A 19,781-nucleotide genomic window follows, 5' to 3' on the forward strand; every position below is an offset into this window, starting at 1 on the left:
ACTCCTATTAGTTTTGTGAAGGTGTTTGAACCTCTCCCCAGCAGTATAAAGAGCAGTGCTGAAAACCACTAAATGATAAAGGGCTACAGCTGCTTCTCTAAGCTGGAGAAGACTTTTGCCTACCTGTTCTATGGAGGTGTTAAACCCATTTGAATGTCTTTATGACAGGCTAATAACTACTTGAAGGATTGGGTGCTGTTTCTTTATGACTCTCAGGTCCGGATGCCCTTGGCATCACGCTGTGGTCTTCTTGTGTTGTGTGTCAAGCCGGAAATCTTTCCCCCTGAATAATTAAGTAGGTGCAGTAGATAAATGAGTCCTGGTTGGATCTCTTCTCTAGCTTCTGTCCTTATTAACTACACAAAAAATCAAGACCAGTAAAAGAAATGGTGCATTCTATTTAATCAGTTCTAAGATTCCGGTAGAAAAAATGTCCCTGTGTATTGCATCAGAGAAGACTTTGATGTCTTTAATTCTTTGGCTTCTGTACCATTAGGAAAAATGCTAGAATATTTTTACAGTTCAAAATAATTCAGTGACTCCATTAAATGAAGGCTGAGTGTTTTGGACTACTCATCTTTCTGAGTGGAGATTTGTTGAAATGAATCTAAAACATTACTAGTGTGGATTTAGTTTCCACAAAAGGCCATCTTCTGGCTTTATGAGAGCACTTGAGATGGAGGTAGTACATCTGTTGGGTACAGGTAGTACATTTGTTGGGATGTGCCTTACTTTCCATCTTGTCAAGATGTGGTGATTTCAGTTACCCCTGTCCTCCTAAGCTGAAAAATTGCTTTTCATAGTCTATCTAAAACTATTTTTTTCTTACCTGAGACTTTTTGTACTTGCTGGAATATTGCCTTAAATTCCATTGCATCTTTTACAGTGTGCCATCATACATGCCCTACACACAGTTAACCTTCAGGTTCCCTCAGGGTAATTCTTTATGTAATTATTTATTTCGCCAACTTTCTTTTAAGGAGAATTATTTAGAGACAAACTTTTTGGAAAACACCTTTCCTGTTCAACTGCTAGTAAATGTTTTTATTTAGCATCTATATCCTCTGAGAATCTACATAGTTTTTCAAACTTTAACTTGTATCCATGTTGGAATATAGACAGACTTAGCTATTCCTCTGAAAGTTACTAGCCCTTAGCTGAAATGTGGTAACTGACATTGAAAGGTGGTTAAAGAACTACATTTTACTTTTTAATAAACTAAAAGGAAGCAAATTTCAATTGAAGAGGCAATTTCTACTAAATGGGCATAAACCAGGGACTTTCCATTTTCTACTTGTATTGTTAGGCATTTTAAAATATATTTGATTCTTCACCTTGAGCATTTTGTATTCATCAGACTATGAAATATTGTTACAAATTATTGCCAACTGCACAAATCAGATTAAGGACATATTCTTCTTGGCGTTTGCAATTATTAAAAATAGTTGTGACAGTTAAAGCAGCACACTTGGAACATTACGCTGTTCTTCTCCTTGTTATTAACTGTAATTGCATGTAATGGCAATTAATTATTTGGAGACTGCATATGGGCTCCATCCTTGGACTGTTTATTTTGAGACTGTTCTCACTAAATATCTTCCTTTAAACCGAATTGCAATTTTGTTTTGAGATAGCATAACTATACCTGATTAAAGGATTGGTTTTGATCTTGCTCTGGTGTGATAAAAGTCCTTCAGAATCTCATTTTGAGAATTCTGAAAGATTTTATGCTTGGATTTCTCTGTATTGCCTGTTTTGAGATTGAATATGTTGAGTAAAAGAAGTTAGTTGTGTAAAAGTATCTGGACTGTTCTTGCCATCACTGCTTCTCTCCTGATTTCCCTGTCTTCTTCACTTTCCTGCGTTCTGAGTTTGTCCACATTTCAAAGATTAATTCAAAGGATTTTAATTAGAGAGGAAATTAGAGGAATTGGTGTAATATTCCTGACTGGTTGCTTTCTAAGGAAGGGAGATGTGATACTGTTGGTTTGGTATTGCAGAATAAAAGTGATGATGAATGTAATCTGTGGCGTACATATGGGATATGTGTGTGTGATTCCAGATCTTATTCATTCTTATGTATACAGCACGTTGAATCGATATGTTACTTAATGTACTGAACTGTCTTTATACAGGGATGGTTAGTATTTGAACATTTTTCTTCCTTGTTTGATGACCTACAGGTGTTACCAGTAATGATATCTAAAAAAAGAAGTCTTTTATAATATAAGAACTAAAAAAAAGTTTACTGTGAAGGCAGTTTTTTTAAACAAGGTGATTAATTTTTCTCCATAGATGTTAGAACATAAGAAATTACTCTTTTGGACTGTTTTTTTGCGGGGGTGGGAAGAGGGAAGGATGGGGGAGTTGGGTTGTTGTATGTTTTTTTGTGGGTTATATTCTTTTAGTGTTGAAGAGATCTTTGCCAAAGGGGAACACATGTTTCTCTAATGAGAGTTAGAGTTAGTTAATAAGAAAGCAATAAATATATGATGGCTATACAGAGGGACTTTTTATCCATGTTTTGTACATTTAATGTGTATGTCATGTGTATTGAACATCAAATATGATAGAATTTTCTAACTTTCCAACCTGGAACATTTGGTTATGCAGATGGATATCAGGAACTATCTCATTGCTCAGTTCAGATTCTCCTATTCTTATGAAGTCCATAGGAAGAAAAGTCCAGTCTTTTTGTGGAGTTGTTTTGTTTTTGGTGGTTTGTTTTGGTTCTTTTTCCTTCGGTACCTAATTGGAAGTGCTACTTCTGACTTAGTGAAAATCTTGAGAGCTTATTTCATGCAGGTTCAAGTTGATAAAATCTTTTGCAGGAAAGGTTTGCATAGTTATGAAATAGTTTCCTATTTGAATTGATTCCTTCTCTTCATCTCTTTTCTGATGTGGTCATTTTTGTTCTTCCTCTAGACTATATGTTCTCATATAGGACATCCACTGTGAGTCACAAGGCATAAAGGGGCAAATTAAAGCAGTGGTGTTATTGCCATACTCTTTACTCCTTTCTTGACAGAGCTCCCCCAGTGTCCTGTTCCAATGTAGGACACTGCTGATGAATGTTCTTGAATGTTCTACAGCTGACAGTAAAATACAAGACACTGGATGCAGACCTGTGGGGTTTCTCTTCTTGCTTGCATTCCTTCCTGGCCCATTCCAGTCTAGCTTTTTTTCCTTGTACAGATAATCATCTTTTTGATGATGTCAGACACTAGGTTACAACATCAATCCTCGCAGCTGGGCATTTTGAGGCCCAGATGGTGGAAATCACATCATAAGTCACAGAGTTTCATCAGTGTCTGGGGAGTCCCCACTGAGAGAGCTGAATCTTCCACAAGTCCAGGTCAGTTAAAGGAGGGAGCTACTCAATGAAGGTCCATCACTCAACCTGGATATCGACTTCCTTCCATATCAAAGTGGGGAGGGAAATAGCTGTGAATGTGAGTTAATTGGTGCTGTGAGGTTATTATGCAGTGGTTTTACACATGGAAAATTTTGTAGTTTTTTTTTTTTTTAACTTTGTTCCTAGCTTACTGTGTAGATGTAAAAATTATTGATGATTGAATATCGCAGTTTTAGGGTAATAGAGTTGCTTAGGTTGGAAAAGGCCTGGGAGATCATCGAGTAAAATCATTAGCCTAGCACTGCCAAGTCCACCACTAAACTGTATCCCTAAATTCCACATCTACAGATCTTTTAAATACTTACAGAGATGGTGTTTCAACCACTTCCCTGGACAGCCTACTCCAAGGCTGGACCAAGACTTCTGTGAAGATTTTTTCCTTATATTCAATCTAAACCTCTCTTGGCACAACTTGAGGTGATTTACTCTTGGCTTGTTACTCGTTACTTGGGAGAGGACCCTGACCCCCACCTTGCTACACCCTCCTTCAAAGTAACTGCGGAGAGTGATAACATCTCCCCTCAGCCTCGTTTTTTCCAGGCTAAGCACACCCCCAGCTTCCTCAGCTGCTCCTCATAGGACTTGTGCTCCAGACCTTTCACCAACCCTGTTGCCCTTCCATGCTCCAGCACCTCAATATATTTCTTGGAATGCAGGGCCCAGAACTGGACAAAGCACTCAATGTGTGCCTCACCAGTGCTGAGTACAGGGGGGATGGTCACTGCCCTGGTCCTGCTGGCCACACTATTGCTCATACAGACCAGGATGCCATTGGCCTTCTTGGCCACCTGGGCGCACACTCGATCATGTGCAGCCCCTATCAACCAGCACCCTGAGGCCTTTTCCACTGAGCAGCTTTCCAACCACTCTGCCCCCAGCCTGTGGAGCTGCCCGGGGGCTGTTGTGACCCAAGTGTAGGACCTGGCACCTGGCCTTACTGAACATCATACAATTGGCCTCAGCTCACTGATCCAACCTGTCCAGATCCTTTGTAGAGTTGTTCGGTCCTCCAGCAGATCAACGCTCCCACCCAACTCAATGTCATCTGCAGTCTGACTGAGGGTGCACTTGATCCCCTCATCCAGATCATTGATCAATATATAAAGCAGAACTGCTCCCAGTACTGAGCCCTGGGAACACCATTTGTGACAAACCACTCAACTGTTCTATCCTGTAGCAATATAGAACGTTCCTAATGTTTTTAAGCTATTTTGCCCATCATCTTTTGAACCTGTTGTAGAACTTGCAGGATGAGATGGTCTATTTTTTAAAGTCATGGTTATTAGCTAAAATATAGGTGCAATTCAGCAAATTTTATTTTAAAATATAAAGCATATAAGGTATAAGTAATGTAGAGGTCCTGACTTTCAAGTTAAGATACTCTCTTTTTTTTATGGGGCTGTTCGGTGTTGTCTCATGGACAGATCCTGTTTCAAGACCTGTATGCAGTTTTGTTTTGATTTTTATCTAGGTGTTGGTTTATATATCTTTCTCTATTTTTCTGTATATTTATGGAAATAAATGTTGCCATATTTTACTTTCTAATTTTTTTGTGTGCAGTCATTCACTAGTAAATTAACATAGGTGTTTGTTTACTAAATATACACCTCGGGGTGAGACTTGGGGGATTCATGTGTCATGGGTGAGATTGTGCACACAGCCTTCTTTTCCACATAAAACGTGATTAAAACTCTCTTATTCCCTGTTAAGATTTTGATAGTGATTTTGTGTCCTAAAGGAAAGCATTAGATAATTTCTCATGGCATCAGTAACTGTTTTTTTTTCTGATCTTTATGTTGACAGGATTTTCTGTTAACGTACTAAACAGGTTCAACAATACAGCAAATACTCCCCCCTACCCTCTGTGGACTTGTGTGGTTTCTCTCACAAGTGCACTTTGTGCAGAGAAACTGAGTGCTGATTTTTTCCCGGTCTATGCAAGTATTCTTTTTTTGCTATAGATTAGGACTGTCTGTATTACCAGCCTGGCAGAACCACTTCCATTTTGTGTCTTTTTTCTGGATCAATGAAGAAAACCTGATGTATCCACTGGTTCTGTGTTAATTTATATAGAATATCTCTCTTCAGTGTATCAACTTTTCCTTTAGAAATTGAAAATAAACCTTTAAATATTTATAGTTTGATACTGATACTGCTCTGTAAAGAAGCTTTTCAGTGGTGAAAGGGATATGGTCTGAATGGCTTAAATATGTAAATTTTAAAAATCCATTACTTTTCCTGTATTGAGAACACAATGCAGGAAAGTACATCTATTTCAACACAAACTGCACACTAAGAGTTGCGCGTTTATTTCCATGTGTGCCAGAGGGAATGACTGCAAGTATGAATGAACTGTGCAATACCCTTAAGGTAGCAATATGTCTGTGGGATAATCATGCCCCAGGCTTACATTATTCTAGTTTAATGGAAATGTAATCTAAAAATTATCTATTTAGAAAATGAATGAGTGCTTTGTTTCCACAGTTGAAACAATGAAGTGTAAAGAAATGTCTGATTCCAAGTTAACTTGTGCTGCTTTTAGTTGTCTCAGATTGTGTAATTCTTTTCCTTGCCCATCCATTTATTTTCCATGTCTTGATTTTTTTCCCTGAAAAATCCACTAATTTTCTGCTGCTTTCTTTCTAATGTTTATTGCTTCACTTGAAACTCAATATGTGTATGTTTTTAGCAGAATCATTTGAAAATTAGCTGGTTTTGAAGCTCAGGTTCTTTATATTTTCAGCAGAGGAAAAATTAGATAATTCTAATTAAAATTAATAGTGTATATTAAATTTTTCAGGATTACCAATTAATTTTATTATAAATCTAGTATCTTTAATTGATGTGTAATAAGGCATTAGTTGGAAAATTGCTGGTCCTAAGAGTACGTTATAGAATTTTACAAAAACTGACCAAGAAAATGTAAAATTTTATAAGGTTTGGTTAATGAAAGTCAGCAGCAAATATATATTATCATTAATTTATTTCAGATGCTAAGGAGAAGACTACTCAGGGAAGAGTCATCTTGTAGTTATTATTTGGAACATGGGAAAGCAACAGTTATTATGGGATAGTTCCATGCCACTTAGTTTTACATACCATTATATATTTGCTTGTGGCCTATCTGTGTTCAGTGGAGAAAAAGATATCCTCAATGAGGATCATTTCTTTTTTCTAAGTGTAAATAAGGGAAAAAATAGGTACATGTTTTATTGTTTTTCTATTTTTTTTTAAATGCCATTACAGCAAGTTTGTTGTAACATAGTGGTCAGTAAGCTGTTGAAATTGACTGCTTCAACATTAGGGAAATATTAACTGATTTTCTCTCTCAGAAAAAAGGCTTTTTACAGAGCTTGAAAGTACAATGTAGAGTTTTATTTGTATAGTACATCAAAATCTCATAGAATTTGGGAACAGTGAAGGAGAAAGATATTATTAGTATAGTGGGTTAAAATATTTAGTAAATGGGTACAGATTATTCTGACTGCAAATAGAATGGCAACAAACAGTAATTGGGTAGTTGAAGTTCAAAATCACAGGGATTTTTAGTAAATCACACAGTACCATACAGCTATATCAAATTTATCTCTTTGAGGGCAATTACATTTCCTAACAGTTACCATAATACATTTGACATTTCGTTTCTGTCACCACTGTTTTACGTAATATACTGTTTTACTGGAGTGAAGCCAGGGCTAAAAACTTCGGCAAAACTATTGATGGTTTAGACATAAAAGTAAAACCAGAGTTACCTATGGAGGGCTATACATGCAGCATATGTGGGTTTATACTCATGTCTCTGTACTAATTACCTAAAGCCTGCAAAATCCTATATGCAGCAAGGTACTTATTGGGTCATGAGGTTCAAGAACTTGTATACCCTATAGATCCTTTACAATTGCTTACCCTGTGTGTTCTTTACAGACAGAAGATAAGGCATTAATAGGGCTAAGAGTTTATGTTAATGATCTGTTGTCGGTGAAGGGTCAGCCATATGCAGATCTAGCAGTATAACCTCAAACCCCACTTGCTCCTCTCATAATGATTTAATGCAGGAATTTGAATGCCATAGGCCCCAGTCTAATGCTGTGTGGTGTTGTGCACTGTGGGGAAAAAAGTGAGCCTCTGCAGGCTTACAAAGATTACTCTGGGAGAAGATTACTCTGTGAAAGGAACTGATATTTAGGTAAGAAGACTGTCTTGCAAAGAAAATTGATGAATAACAGATATGTTGAATTATTCTGTAATAAACACTTCAAAAAAAAAGTCGGTACTTGCTTAATACCCTTGAAAAATCTACATTAGTCACACTTCCTCTTTTATTTAAATTTTTTACACCTCATTTGAGAGTAATTCTTGAAATTATGGCCTAAAATCACTCTAAAGTTGTATAACAAACCTATTTTCACCCCCCCCCCCCACCAAATCCTGCTTCATTCTTAGTTATTACAGAGTTAAAGAATCCATTCAAGTATTCAAATAAAGTAGAAGTTCTAGGGAATACTGTAGACACGTCAGCAATTTGGTTTTTTTTCTTGAAAATACAGAATATATAATGCGATACATATAAAATAATTTTAAAATAATTGCATTTAGCTCTTTCTAGAATATTTGTGAATTTCTCAATGTGGCCATAGTATGAATTTTCTCTACTATCTTTTTTTTATTCGTCTGGATAATCTTGCAGTCTGTTTTTTGATTGATCCAAGCACTAGTCAGTAGAAAATGCAAAAACCAAAACAGGTATTCAAGGAGCTCAACGCTGCATAATTAGGCAAAAGAAGCAAAATCTGAGAAAGGAATTTAACTAAGAAAGAAGCAATCAGTTGGTGTTTTAACAGCAGGAGACAGCTGTTGCCTGCAGAGTGGGCAGTGCAAAAAGGCATCAGATCTGGATCAGGAAATTGAATTTGAAATGCACATGAAAGAAAAAGTGATTTTGCAAGGAAGCAAACGCTGTTTGTACTGAACCAGCAAGTTCCCCATGCATTCAGTGTGTGGGTGAAGTTAAAACTGCAGCTTAACAGAAACAGAGGTTTGACACAACCTAAATGGAAAATATCTCTTGCTTTCTTTGCCTTCTGTCTCCTCTTCATCCCATGATCCCTGGCCCCACACTGCTTCTACATGCTGCTTCTTTATGCCTCCCTGCACAGGCTTGGAAGTTCCTCCCTTAATAGCCCACAGAGAGCTGTAATTGAAAAGCTTCAGCAGTGAATGGAGCAGAATTTTCTGTCTGTAAGCAGTAATAGAGGTAACTGCTTTGTACGTGGCAAAAGTGCAGGAACTGATCAGCTGTGACTTGCAACTACTTCCTAAATATATGTGAGCACAGCATTCAGCAAAGCTTTTGTGTCAATGCGTAAATTCTGTCTGTGTCTTTACTGTAATCCATTAATTCTCACAAGGTAGGCAGTAAGTATTCACTTCAAATGACTGTTTTTAAAAAAAAGTCTCTAAACAGTTCTTTTGAATGCAATGAAAGAGGTCTTGCCATTACAATTCAGAGAGAAAGCTTTTAAAGAAGAATAAATTTATTCTGCTCTAATAGTGTTCATTTGAACAATAAATTGGTTGGTGAAGTATTCTAAATGCTGGATTTATAATTGTATTCTGCATGAAATCCATTGAATTTTTTATGTAAAAGCAGACTGGAAGTCACTTGTCTGGACTGAAGTTACTTGCTGATTCACTAAGCTCAGCTAGTCAAATATGGTGGTGGTACAAGCTTTTCAGAGTATATGGGTCCAAAATATAAGCACTGGGTTCCCATTTTACCCTCTTTTAGTTCTTGCTTTTCTTATGAGATGGGAAAAAACCATCCAAAGTAACAGCAGATTTTTACAGCAAAACATTAAATGGAAGATGAATTTTCAAATTACTTATTCTTCCCTGTTTGTCCTTTTTAAAAATGGCTAAAGAATGCTGGCACGTTCCACCCTCTCTCTCTCTTCATTCTAATCTGTTAGTGCAGATGTTTCTGTGTGCATTTCATTGTTTGCATTGTAAACCTTTCCTTGCTTTTTCCTATGGATCTGTCAGTTTTTCCTGTCTTTTGCAGCTGTGCTTAGTGCTATCATTTAATCTCAGTGTCCATAGGTGGGCATTGTGTAAGTACTAATGGAGTCCTGGATCGTGGAATTTTAGATAAATAATGAAAAGTAAGCTGAAATATGGAGATAATAAAATATGTAAGTTTTTAGAGCAGTGTACTAATATAAAGCCTCTGCTGGTGATAGAAGGAGAATGAAGATGCTCTAAGGGTCACATTTGCTTTATAAAATGTAATCTAGATCTTATATAAGAATAACTTATTCTAAGTCACAAGCAACTGATAAACTGAAAGCAAGCAGTGAGAAAGATTGGAAAAGTAGAGTTGATGGCAAGATATGTGACCTAACTGACTGCAGTTATAATGGAAGGAATATAGACTGATAAAGTTTTTTGGTTGAAGAAAAGAATAAACAAGGAAGTGTACATAAGGTACACATAGTTCTGCCTACAAAGAGTGCATGCTGTTCCAGAAAACAGCAGTTTTTAGTCTAGGGCGTAGAAATTTTAAAATAAAGTGAGACTAAAGTCCATAAAATTGAAGGTAGTAAGAAATTGCCTTGAAATACAAATAAGGATAAATAGGCTATGCCTGTTTTGTTTGAACAAGACTGAGAGTGAAATCTTAACAATGTAGGGAGGATGGAGCCAGGCTCTTCTCAGTGGTCCAGCCAATAGAACAAGAGGCAATGGGCAGAAACTCATGCACAGGAAGTTCCACTTGAATGTGAGGAAGAACTTCATTATTGTGCAGGTGACCACACACTGGGATATATTGTCCAGAGAGCTTGTGGTCTCTCCCTCACTGGAGATATTCAAGAACTGTCTGGACGCAACCATGTGCTCTGTGCTCTGGGATGACACTGCCTGAGCAGGAGGCTGGACCAGATGACCTCTAGCAGTCCCTTCCAACCTTTATCTGTTTTGGGATTCTGTGGAAAAAAAATGGCAATAATTTTTTTTAAAAATAAAGGTATTACCTGGAAAAATGTTATTTTGGAGAACATTAGATCCGTTTAGGATCAAGTCTGAATAGGTAAGAGCCAGAAAATGACAATATGTCATCTGACGAGAAGAATGGCAGAGTTCAACAGGACAGTCAGTAACTGTGTGTGGAGCCACTGTGCATAGAAAGGAATGAGGAGGGGACACCTGAAAGGTGTTCTGTTACTCATTTGTTATTACCATTTGCCGCATTTCTCACATCCACATTATTCAGAGCATCAAGAAAGTAAATGTGATTTCACGTTGCACTCTTGCCTATCGCAGTAAAATTGCTTAATTTGGATTGCATGCATGTGAAGCTTTGCATTCCCTGTGTAAAGACAATTACACTAAAATAGAGGTGTGCGAGACAAATACTGGTTTTAATTTGGCTTTACTGAGTTCAAAGGATCAACAGCATTAAATTTGAGATTTGATGAAGATTTGCTACTGTAAAAATTTGATGTAGAAATTTACTCCTCAGAAAGAGGTTGACTGTTACAGCTGAGATGTTTTACACTGAACTATTTAATTTCTGTGCTATATTCACCTATTCATGTTTCTTAGAGTATACTGAAAGAACTAAAGATATTTAGACGACTTCAGGCATTGGGATTACTTTTTAACATTTTCTGTGGGTGCAGCTTGCACTGTCAGTGATGGGAGATGATCTCATATACGAAGTTGAGTGTTTGTACTAGGGCTAGCAATATTGGACTGTGTGGACTTTTGTGTTAGACATCTAATGCTCTTGATTTTTTTTGGATAATCAGTGTCTCTGAACCTCTTTATATGATGGAACTTACTGTACTTGAGGTGGTAAAATAAGTACACTGAGAAAAGTTTTATAGCAGAACTCTGTTTCTCAGCCTTCAGCTACAGTGAAGCTAAGATATAAATCAATTATGCTGTATTCAGTGCTGAAAATATGTTTTCTTCCACAGTTGTTTCAAGCTCTCTGTAATGCTTAATCTGGAAATATAGCTGTGACCACAGATGTGCCCTGTAAATAGGAGGTCTTACCATGAGGAATGTGGTTGTTTGTAACTGTTACTTTACAAATGCATGTTTATTGATATTCATGCTAATTCAGAAAGAGAGTTTTCTTGAGTAAGATGTCACTTTTCACAGCAGAAAGAAACTTAAGCTGTGGGTTTTCCTTTCTGTTGCTTAAAGTGAAATATTTTACTGCTTTGACTTGCTTAATCTGCTATGTGTATGCTGCACTCTGACAGTTCCTGGGTATTGGAATTGTTGATAAACTTCTAATGAATCATTCAATGCTCTTGCTTTGTGTTGCTTTATGTTCCTGTGTTGTGAATAAAAGGGATTGAGAGTTACATATCCAGTACTTTTTCCCAAAAGCGAATTTCTTCCAGCAAGCTCCCTCTAGACTTGATGTCTGCTACAGTGTAAAGATATTAAAGAAATTAAATCAAACTTGTTTTTCTGAGACAGCATTTGACATTCATATTCATTCTCAGGAGATTTTTTTTTATTTTTCTGCCTATAATTTTTTCTTTGATATAAGCTCTTGCACTCTTATTTTTTTTCTCTCTTCAATGTGTGTCACCTTCAAATATTCCACTAGAAGAATGTTTTTCCATGCAGTATTTCTTGACCAAAACAAACACGCAGTTATTTTAATCTTTTTAAGTCATTCTCCAGTATCTTGATTATTTTAATTTTTTTCTTTTTTCACCTCTGAATTCTATATACTTATGAATATCTTTCTAGTATGGAGATGCATAGGAGTGGCTTAATATTGCAAATACCTTTACCTGCCCTTTCATTATTCAGAGTGTGTACTTATTATTGCTGCAAATAAAAAAGACATCTCTAAATTGTTCACTCTTCTTGTAGGGTTTTTTCATTATTACTGCATCATAGATTTTTATCTAGTGTTTCAGATGTGTGTATTTAGCATGCATATTTCCAGATGCTGTTCCCTGTAATTCTACTTCCTAATTATTTTATTTCATTCCACACACATTTGTAAACTCCTGAAAGCTGATACTTCTCTTGCTCTGGCAGGTCATTGAGGTTACCTTGCTTCTTGAGTTTGTTGACTGTGTGACTCTTGGAAAATAATTTTATTTAATTCTTATGATTTTTTTTCTTCCCTGCAGATATTTAATAGTTTCTGTTGCCACAGGGTTTGAGTTTTGAGATTTTCCAGCTTGACGTTATTAACTTTCCTAGGTTTGAAAAGCCCACTCCCGTACCTCACTTATTTTATTAAGTGATCCTCAGCACAGAAGCAGCAGTTGCTATGTTTGCATGGATTCACCCTTCCATGTTTGTATGTGATGTGTGTATGTATGTGTGCATATACCAACTTACGTACAATGCATTTTCCACCTCTTTCATTTAAAACAATGCTATTTACCTGCAGGACGAGGAAGAAGAAACGTATGAGCAAACTCTAGAATTCCGCAGAGGAGGTGATGGTCAGCCACGACGGTCCACGCGACCCACTCAGCAATTTTATCAGCCCCCCCGAGCTAGAAACTGATTAATACGGAAAGGTAAATATAAGGTATGAGTGCTTTATGTATTGGTTTAGATTTCAAGATAAACAAATCTGGAGTGTTCTGTACTCTTCTTAGGGATATTGGTATATTTATGATAGAAGTTGGATATCTCTGTTTCTCTGAATTTTGTGGCTTAGGAGGACTTTAACATATCTGTGGGAAGAGGAAAAGCAATAAAAACACTTCAACAAATAGCTTTTGACTTTTGCTTTATGTTAAGACTCATTCCATCTCAGCAAGCTTTTTTCTGATGCTTTCTCACCTGAGAGCAGCAGCAAGATTCTCTGATTCACATACATTAGCTTACTTGAAACAAGCGGCTGCACTCCCTGCTGAACTCAGGACTGTGTAGCTCTGTCTAGACAGTCCCCTATTCTACTTTCTATAAATCATTTATGTTAAGAAATATACTTTCTGTTGTTTTACTTGCATGAAAAGGAGAAATATATAATCTGTGAGTTCACCATTAAATAGGGAGGTGCAAATAAAGAAATTAAAGAATATTTATAATACTCAGAATCTTGAGGATATACTTGCGCCTATATTGTATTAGTTACCAGAAATTAAGGAATTATATATCATCCTTAGAGAAGACACTTGCTACATACATTCATAAATTTAAAAAGGCTAGCCAGATAAAACGGTTACAGTAATTTCACTGAACAAATCTGATAAGCTGTGCTGCTTTCATTTCACTGGTTGATCTTCTAAATCCTTAATTTACAAAAGATGGTCAAAAGCCTATCCTGACTAAAGAAATCTTTGGTAAGTCACATAATATTTTATGTATACCCACAGTGTGTCTTTGTCTTGAATGTGATTTATTTTACTAGCCTCTTTATTTTTACCAATCTGGTTTTTGTTCATTACTCCAGTCCTCCACGTTTTGTTGGCTTAACACATGTGGCTGATCTCTTGCCTTTTGATATTTCTGACATGCAATAACACATGATTCTACTTTTTGAAGTATATGTTAAAATGTATTTTCCATTTATGGCAGTACTGGCAGTGTAAGAGAGGTGATAATTGTTCTATTTTTGGCCAATATAATTTGAATTTCTATTTTAAGTACGTGTATCAGTCACGTAAACATGGCCTGAGACAGTTTATGGAGAAATTATTCTGGAATATGCACTGAGCAGAGTTTTAACCAGTACAGTTGGTCCTGAGCAGTGTCATGGTGATCAGTTGGATGAGAGATGTGAAGTGTACACAGTAGTTCAAGCCAGGGCATTTTCTTGTATCTTAGGCAATTTTTTGTTATTTCTCTAATTTTACAGTATAAAACTGGAAAACTCTACTTAGCTTTGGTCAGCTATGAGGCATCAGGGAGAGTGGTAGTAGCTCCTGTATCTCAAGAGCAAGTTACTTGTTCACAGATAAGGAACAGCCTTTCTAAGGCACGGGTGATATTTCCTTGCAGGTGTTCCTATACTTTGTTTTAAAGATTATAATGAGATCCTGATTTAAATGGACAGCAGATCTGGTATCAAAACTTATTTGGGACAGAAAATAAGTCTCCAAATCTTTTCCTTTTTATTGGGCTTTCCCAAAAATAAGTGGTTGGTGTAATGGATTCTTAACTGATTTTAAATGGAGGCATAAAATCAAACACAATCCTTTCCTCAGTTGTCTTCAGCTTGCCTGGACTTTTACAGCAACATAGCTTTAATGTCTTGACATGTAAAAGTTTAGGAATATTAAATGTTGGTTCCTAGAAGTGTATTTCTGTATGAATTTCACTTCCTTTTAATTTCTTAGATCTTTTGAGATCATGGCATACTCTTCTTATTTTGAGTTTTTAATAACCTGCTAAATGAAAACGAGATTTATCGGGGAAGTTTTAAAGGATCCAGTGAGACATAATCTTACCACCACTTTCCACTCTAGGATGGTTTACCTCTTCAACAGATCATTTATTAGTGACACCTTTACTTACTGAAAGGGAGTATCACTCTATTATTTTAAGTAGCTGAATGTCGTTTTCCTGAAGAGATGGAAAGCCATTGATGATGATTATTTTATGTTATAAATTGGTAGATTCCATAGAATTTTAATGTTGTCGTTTGTAATATTTAAAATGCAAGGTATCTTGTTCTCAAAGGCAACTTAAACATTACTAAAACTGGAATTTACTGGCCATATTTGTATTGGGTATGATAGGGATGTATCAAAGATGAAGCATGAGATCAAAGCATCAACTCATACCCAAAACCTTTTAGATCTACCTGTATAATCTTATATCACTTGACAAGGAGGACTTGGTAATGCAGTGGTGCAGCAATACAGAAATGAGTCTGTGCTGCTTCCTGAATTAATGTTCAGCACATGCATTCAGATGTTGAATTTGGTCATATACATCTGAAATTAGTATTATCAAATAATCACTTCAAAATCTCTATCGTACTGCAAGGGGTCTTAAGTGGGAGGAGGTTCAAGATCTTAAAATTCTGAGTTGTTTTTTAAAAGTGGAATTTGGATCAATGGAGCTGTTCAATCTGGGGAAGAAAAGCCTCTAAATTGATATTATTGCAGTATTTCAGTATTTGAAAAGGGTACTTCTAAAAAAGATGGAGAGGGACAAATACTGTGGACTTGAAGGAAGTCTTGACCTGGTAATATTTATGAAGACAAGAGAGATAAAGTAGAAGTATGGGATAGTCAGTATCACTGTGGTTACAGTTGACCTAAAAATTATTATTTATTAATATCCAGCAGTGTGAGGTGGGGAACACTAAGTCAACATTTTTTCATAGGGTATGTTATGTGGGTATGAGTCATGCACTAGGTTTAACAGGTCTGTAAAAATAAGATATTCCTCCTAGTGAGTTGAGATACAAGAATTAGAATCCAACAATAATAAAACTACATCCTGAGATCACATTTTCCGTTTGAATGTCTTAATAGTCTGATATCAAAGAGGAGCAAATAATCAGAAATGAGTGTTTTGGAGGGTCAGACCTTTTGGAGGAGATTGAAAGAACCCACGAGTTGTGAACCTATAAGTGGTTGGTCCTTATGTGCTTTTTGGGTCTTCCTTCACTTCATGACAGAACTAATCTACACCTTGTCACATTTGCTATAAAATCTGTATTGAAGTCCTTAACAATGGAGAATTTGTGGTTTTGTGAGAGAGAAATCTTTACCAGGAAGTGTTCTTTGTCATATGACTTATCATATTTATTGCATTGAAGTGCAGCCTCCTGATTTATTCTTCTTTTAAAGAATTGTGTCTCCGTGAGTACTGAAAAGCAGATATCCACTCTCTTCGAGGAAGAAAATGAAGTGATAGTGAAGCCTATGTTGCACAAAGAACACAGAGATGCAGGGTACTTATGGTTTCTTGAGTGCCAATATTTTTTCCTTACCTGTTGTATTTCAGTTTTTTCATTTAGAAATCTTCTTGGAGTCGGGGGAAATTCACTGGCAGCTCCCAACGTGCTGGACACTTCTAGAAGAAATTCTGGGGTTTTCCAGGCAGCAGGATGGAACAAAGGAAGCTCACGTGTGCAGAAGGAATTTGGACCTGATACCACAAAAGACTTTTTTAAAGTTCTTAGTTAAATGAAGCTGGATACTTTTTACATATGAAAGAGGCAAATTGTCATTGCTGCCATCAATAAAACCACAGTGCACTATTCTATTCTTTGCCTTGTATTCTTTTTACTGAGCCTCCATTGTTAGTTAACATAATAATGTATCATGATTTTTTCTTAATTTTGAGCTGATTTTACTTCTAATATTGCTTCTAGTAAAGTAAAATTAAAACATATTTTCTCAAAAACTGACAGGGTTGGGCATTTAATTTAGATTTTTGGTTAACATTAGTGAAACATGTTAAAAAAGCGAATTGTACAGTAAAATTCTGAATAGGTTTTTCACTGTGTTTTCTGTGTTTGTTTTCCAGAGTTGCTGAGGGACAAATTACAGATTTCCTTACGATGTTTTTTGTGATCTGTGACCAGAGGGTCAGAGGGGAGAAAGAAAGAAAATAATCAGTTTCAATAGACATTTTCTAAATAATTTGAGGCAAATATTTTCTTTATAGGAATATTTATATTAAAGAAATAGAAACATTTATAGAACGTACAGAAAAGTCATTTAAAGAAGAAATACTGAAATATGCACATTGGTATTTTAAGCATAAATATGTGTATACATGCACATGTGTGAGCTGTTGGATAGTAAGTACTTACTTTCTTGTAGTTTTAAACTATGCTTTTATTACTTCATATTACTGGAATTTTTTCAATTGTCATTGGTGTTTGAAAGAATCTTATGTCAAACTACTTTTTATTCTAAGCTGTATCTTTGGATTTTACGTATCTTTGGATTATGACAAATAGTTGAAATTTCACTATTTCTTTAGATGAAAAGCACTCAAAATCTAGATATCATGCAAATCCCTTCTAAGCTTTATGCTGATCATATAAGTCTGAAATAGCGCATGTGTTTTGAGGTAGTTTTGTAAAGATAGAATTATACCTGAGAGAAGTATTGATGGTATAAATTGTACAGTTAATTCTGCTGAATTTCTCTCTGAGTGCTCATACAAAACTGTTTGAATAGAACCTTGTTTATTTGGATGATAAGAAGTTTTATATCGAAGATGTAATTGAATATATCTACAGTACAGAATGTGGATTATTGTCTGAATGCAGTCAAGTCTTACCAATCACATACATTTTTGCAGAACAGTAAGGAACCAAATGGTCCTAAGAAGCTTCTTCATAATTATGATGAACCTTGCTAATAATTCTAAAGAATTTTTGAAGTTTTAGACAGAAGCTGTACAATGTTGAAGTTCTTCACTATCAACTAATACACAACCAATTTTATGAAGTTTGTTAGATTTACATTAGAAACCACTTTCCAAATAGTATGAAACATTCTGGTCAGTTCTGCTAAATTGTACCAGCAAATAAATAAACTGTAGATCTAATACATTGCATGTTGGATGCTTTACTTCCAGAATTATTGCTAGAACCACTAACAGCAGCTATTCAGCTTCATTAAGAAATGCAGCCATAGCATGGTTTTAAAAAGCAGTTTTGACTTTGCAAATAGGATGTGCATTAAAAAAGCCCTACAGTCAGTGTACCAAAGCAACTTTTGAAATTAAAATAACTTTTATGTTCTTTTGAGCTTTCATTCTTGCTGTGAACTAAGTCATAAAATAAAGAAAACTGCAATCTCATTTAGTGAACTTTAAAAAATAATACCTAGTTATGAAATTTTAAGACTCTACAAATACAAAACAGCATTTCTCTGTATTGGCTGGGGCATTCTGAGATTACGGCATGTATGTGCAGCTGTAGGCAAATGAAATACCCTTGAGAATGTTGCTTTTCTTTGTGAAACAGTAAAGACCATTTCCTGGTCTTTTCACTGGGGCCATGGATCTACAAAGCCAGACTAAGCAAACAGCTCCAGAGTCTTCCTGAAAAGTCATGTAGTCTTTTTAGGTTCTATGATTATTTCCTGCTTTGGCTTCAGTTGAAATAATACATGCTAAAAGCTGTGCTTTTCAGGATCTGAAGAACTGTTTGACTAGTTAAAAACTTACTGCATCAACCTGTTCTGAAAAGCAAGAATTCATATATTCATGCTTATTGATTCCTGTATCTGGAAACAACATGGCAATAAACTAGGTAGGTATATAAATTGTATTCTTGATTTGCATAGTCCATCAAAACCAAAAATGCAGTAATTTGCCGGTCATACTATAGTAATGTTTGCATGTACAAGAACAATATTAAGCTATTTAGCTCTTGTGTTCAGAAGAAATTGCTGTGTCGAGATAGGTCTTCAAAACTGATGCGAAAGTTAGCTTCTAGTTTGTCAAAGGCAATAGCAAAAGCAAGCTTCTGAACTTGGTGTGGCCACATCTGTGTGGTTAAAGGGAGAAACATTATAAGGAGCAATGGATCTTGGTCATGCACACAATTTATTTAATAGCTTGATTTGTGGCTCTGTATTGGAGTGTTCTTGGCTATCTGTTGTTAAGACAAACCTGTCACAGAGGAAGTCTGCCCTTTGCAAGGTGGGCATGAGCCAACCTATGCTTCTTGACCTATGAACCAGTAGGTCCCTGGTTCATGGTTTTCCTTTGCTAGGACTATAGATATAGCTTTTGATAATTTCTGTGTTGAAATTAGGAGTGCAATTTGAATGAGGTGGGTTTTTTTACCTTGGACTTGTGTATAAACATTTTTATAGAATTAAAAAAAAAAAATCTGAATTTCTTGTTTAAATTATTCTAAAAGTTCTACACCAAGCTGGTAATACTATCATTTACTAGAATTTTTTTCTCCTTTATATTCTTGAGAGATAAAATAATTTTGAAACAAAAAGTGAAATGTTGTTGTTTTATCTTATGGATTTTCAGAGTTTTGTATTAAAATCTGATTGAAAATGTCATGTTTGCATTTAAAATTCTTCCTTGGTTTAACAACTTCTGATCAATACTCACATGTAAATTTTAATACAGCTTTTCTTTTTGTCACAAGCAGGTAGTTTCTTTTTAAGTCTTTAGCAACAAATGTGCAAAGCATTTTTGAGGATTACTTGTCAAGGTCACTCTTCCAAGAAACGCTGCTGGAATTTTCTCTGCAGAAGCTCTTGGCTTGAGCCTTATGCAAATGAAACTTTTTGAGAATATGGCTTTCCGAGGCAGTATTAACAAAATATATTTTATTGGGATGAAAAATGTTGATATCACAGGAAAGGCAGATCTTATCCATAAGATGTACTTGACATTGGATACATGAAGATTAAGCTTGAGGTGAATCTAAAGG

The 19,781-nt window shown here is 35.8% G+C and overlaps 1 protein-coding gene across 3 annotated transcripts in view; it reads left to right on the top strand.

Moving 5' to 3' along the window:
* The window catches only part of TDRD3 (tudor domain containing 3), a 99,781-nt gene extending 81,853 nt beyond the window's left edge, over positions 1–17,928 (top strand). For 2 of the 3 annotated variants that reach the window (XM_033051126.2, XM_033051128.2), the window contains exons 13-14: positions 12,846–12,989; positions 16,367–17,928. In XM_033051126.2, coding sequence (XP_032907017.1) covers positions 12,846–12,965 — 120 coding nt within the window. In that variant the 3' untranslated portion in view covers positions 12,966–12,989; positions 16,367–17,928. The remainder of the gene's footprint in view (positions 1–12,845; positions 12,990–16,366) is intronic. The other variant, XM_033051127.2, reaches the window with a different exon arrangement.
* Positions 17,929–19,781: the final 1,853 nt, after the last annotated feature.

Source organism: Catharus ustulatus, chromosome 2, assembly GCF_009819885.2.
Source record: "Catharus ustulatus isolate bCatUst1 chromosome 2, bCatUst1.pri.v2, whole genome shotgun sequence".
In the NCBI taxonomy this organism is placed as follows: domain Eukaryota; kingdom Metazoa; phylum Chordata; class Aves; order Passeriformes; family Turdidae; genus Catharus; species Catharus ustulatus.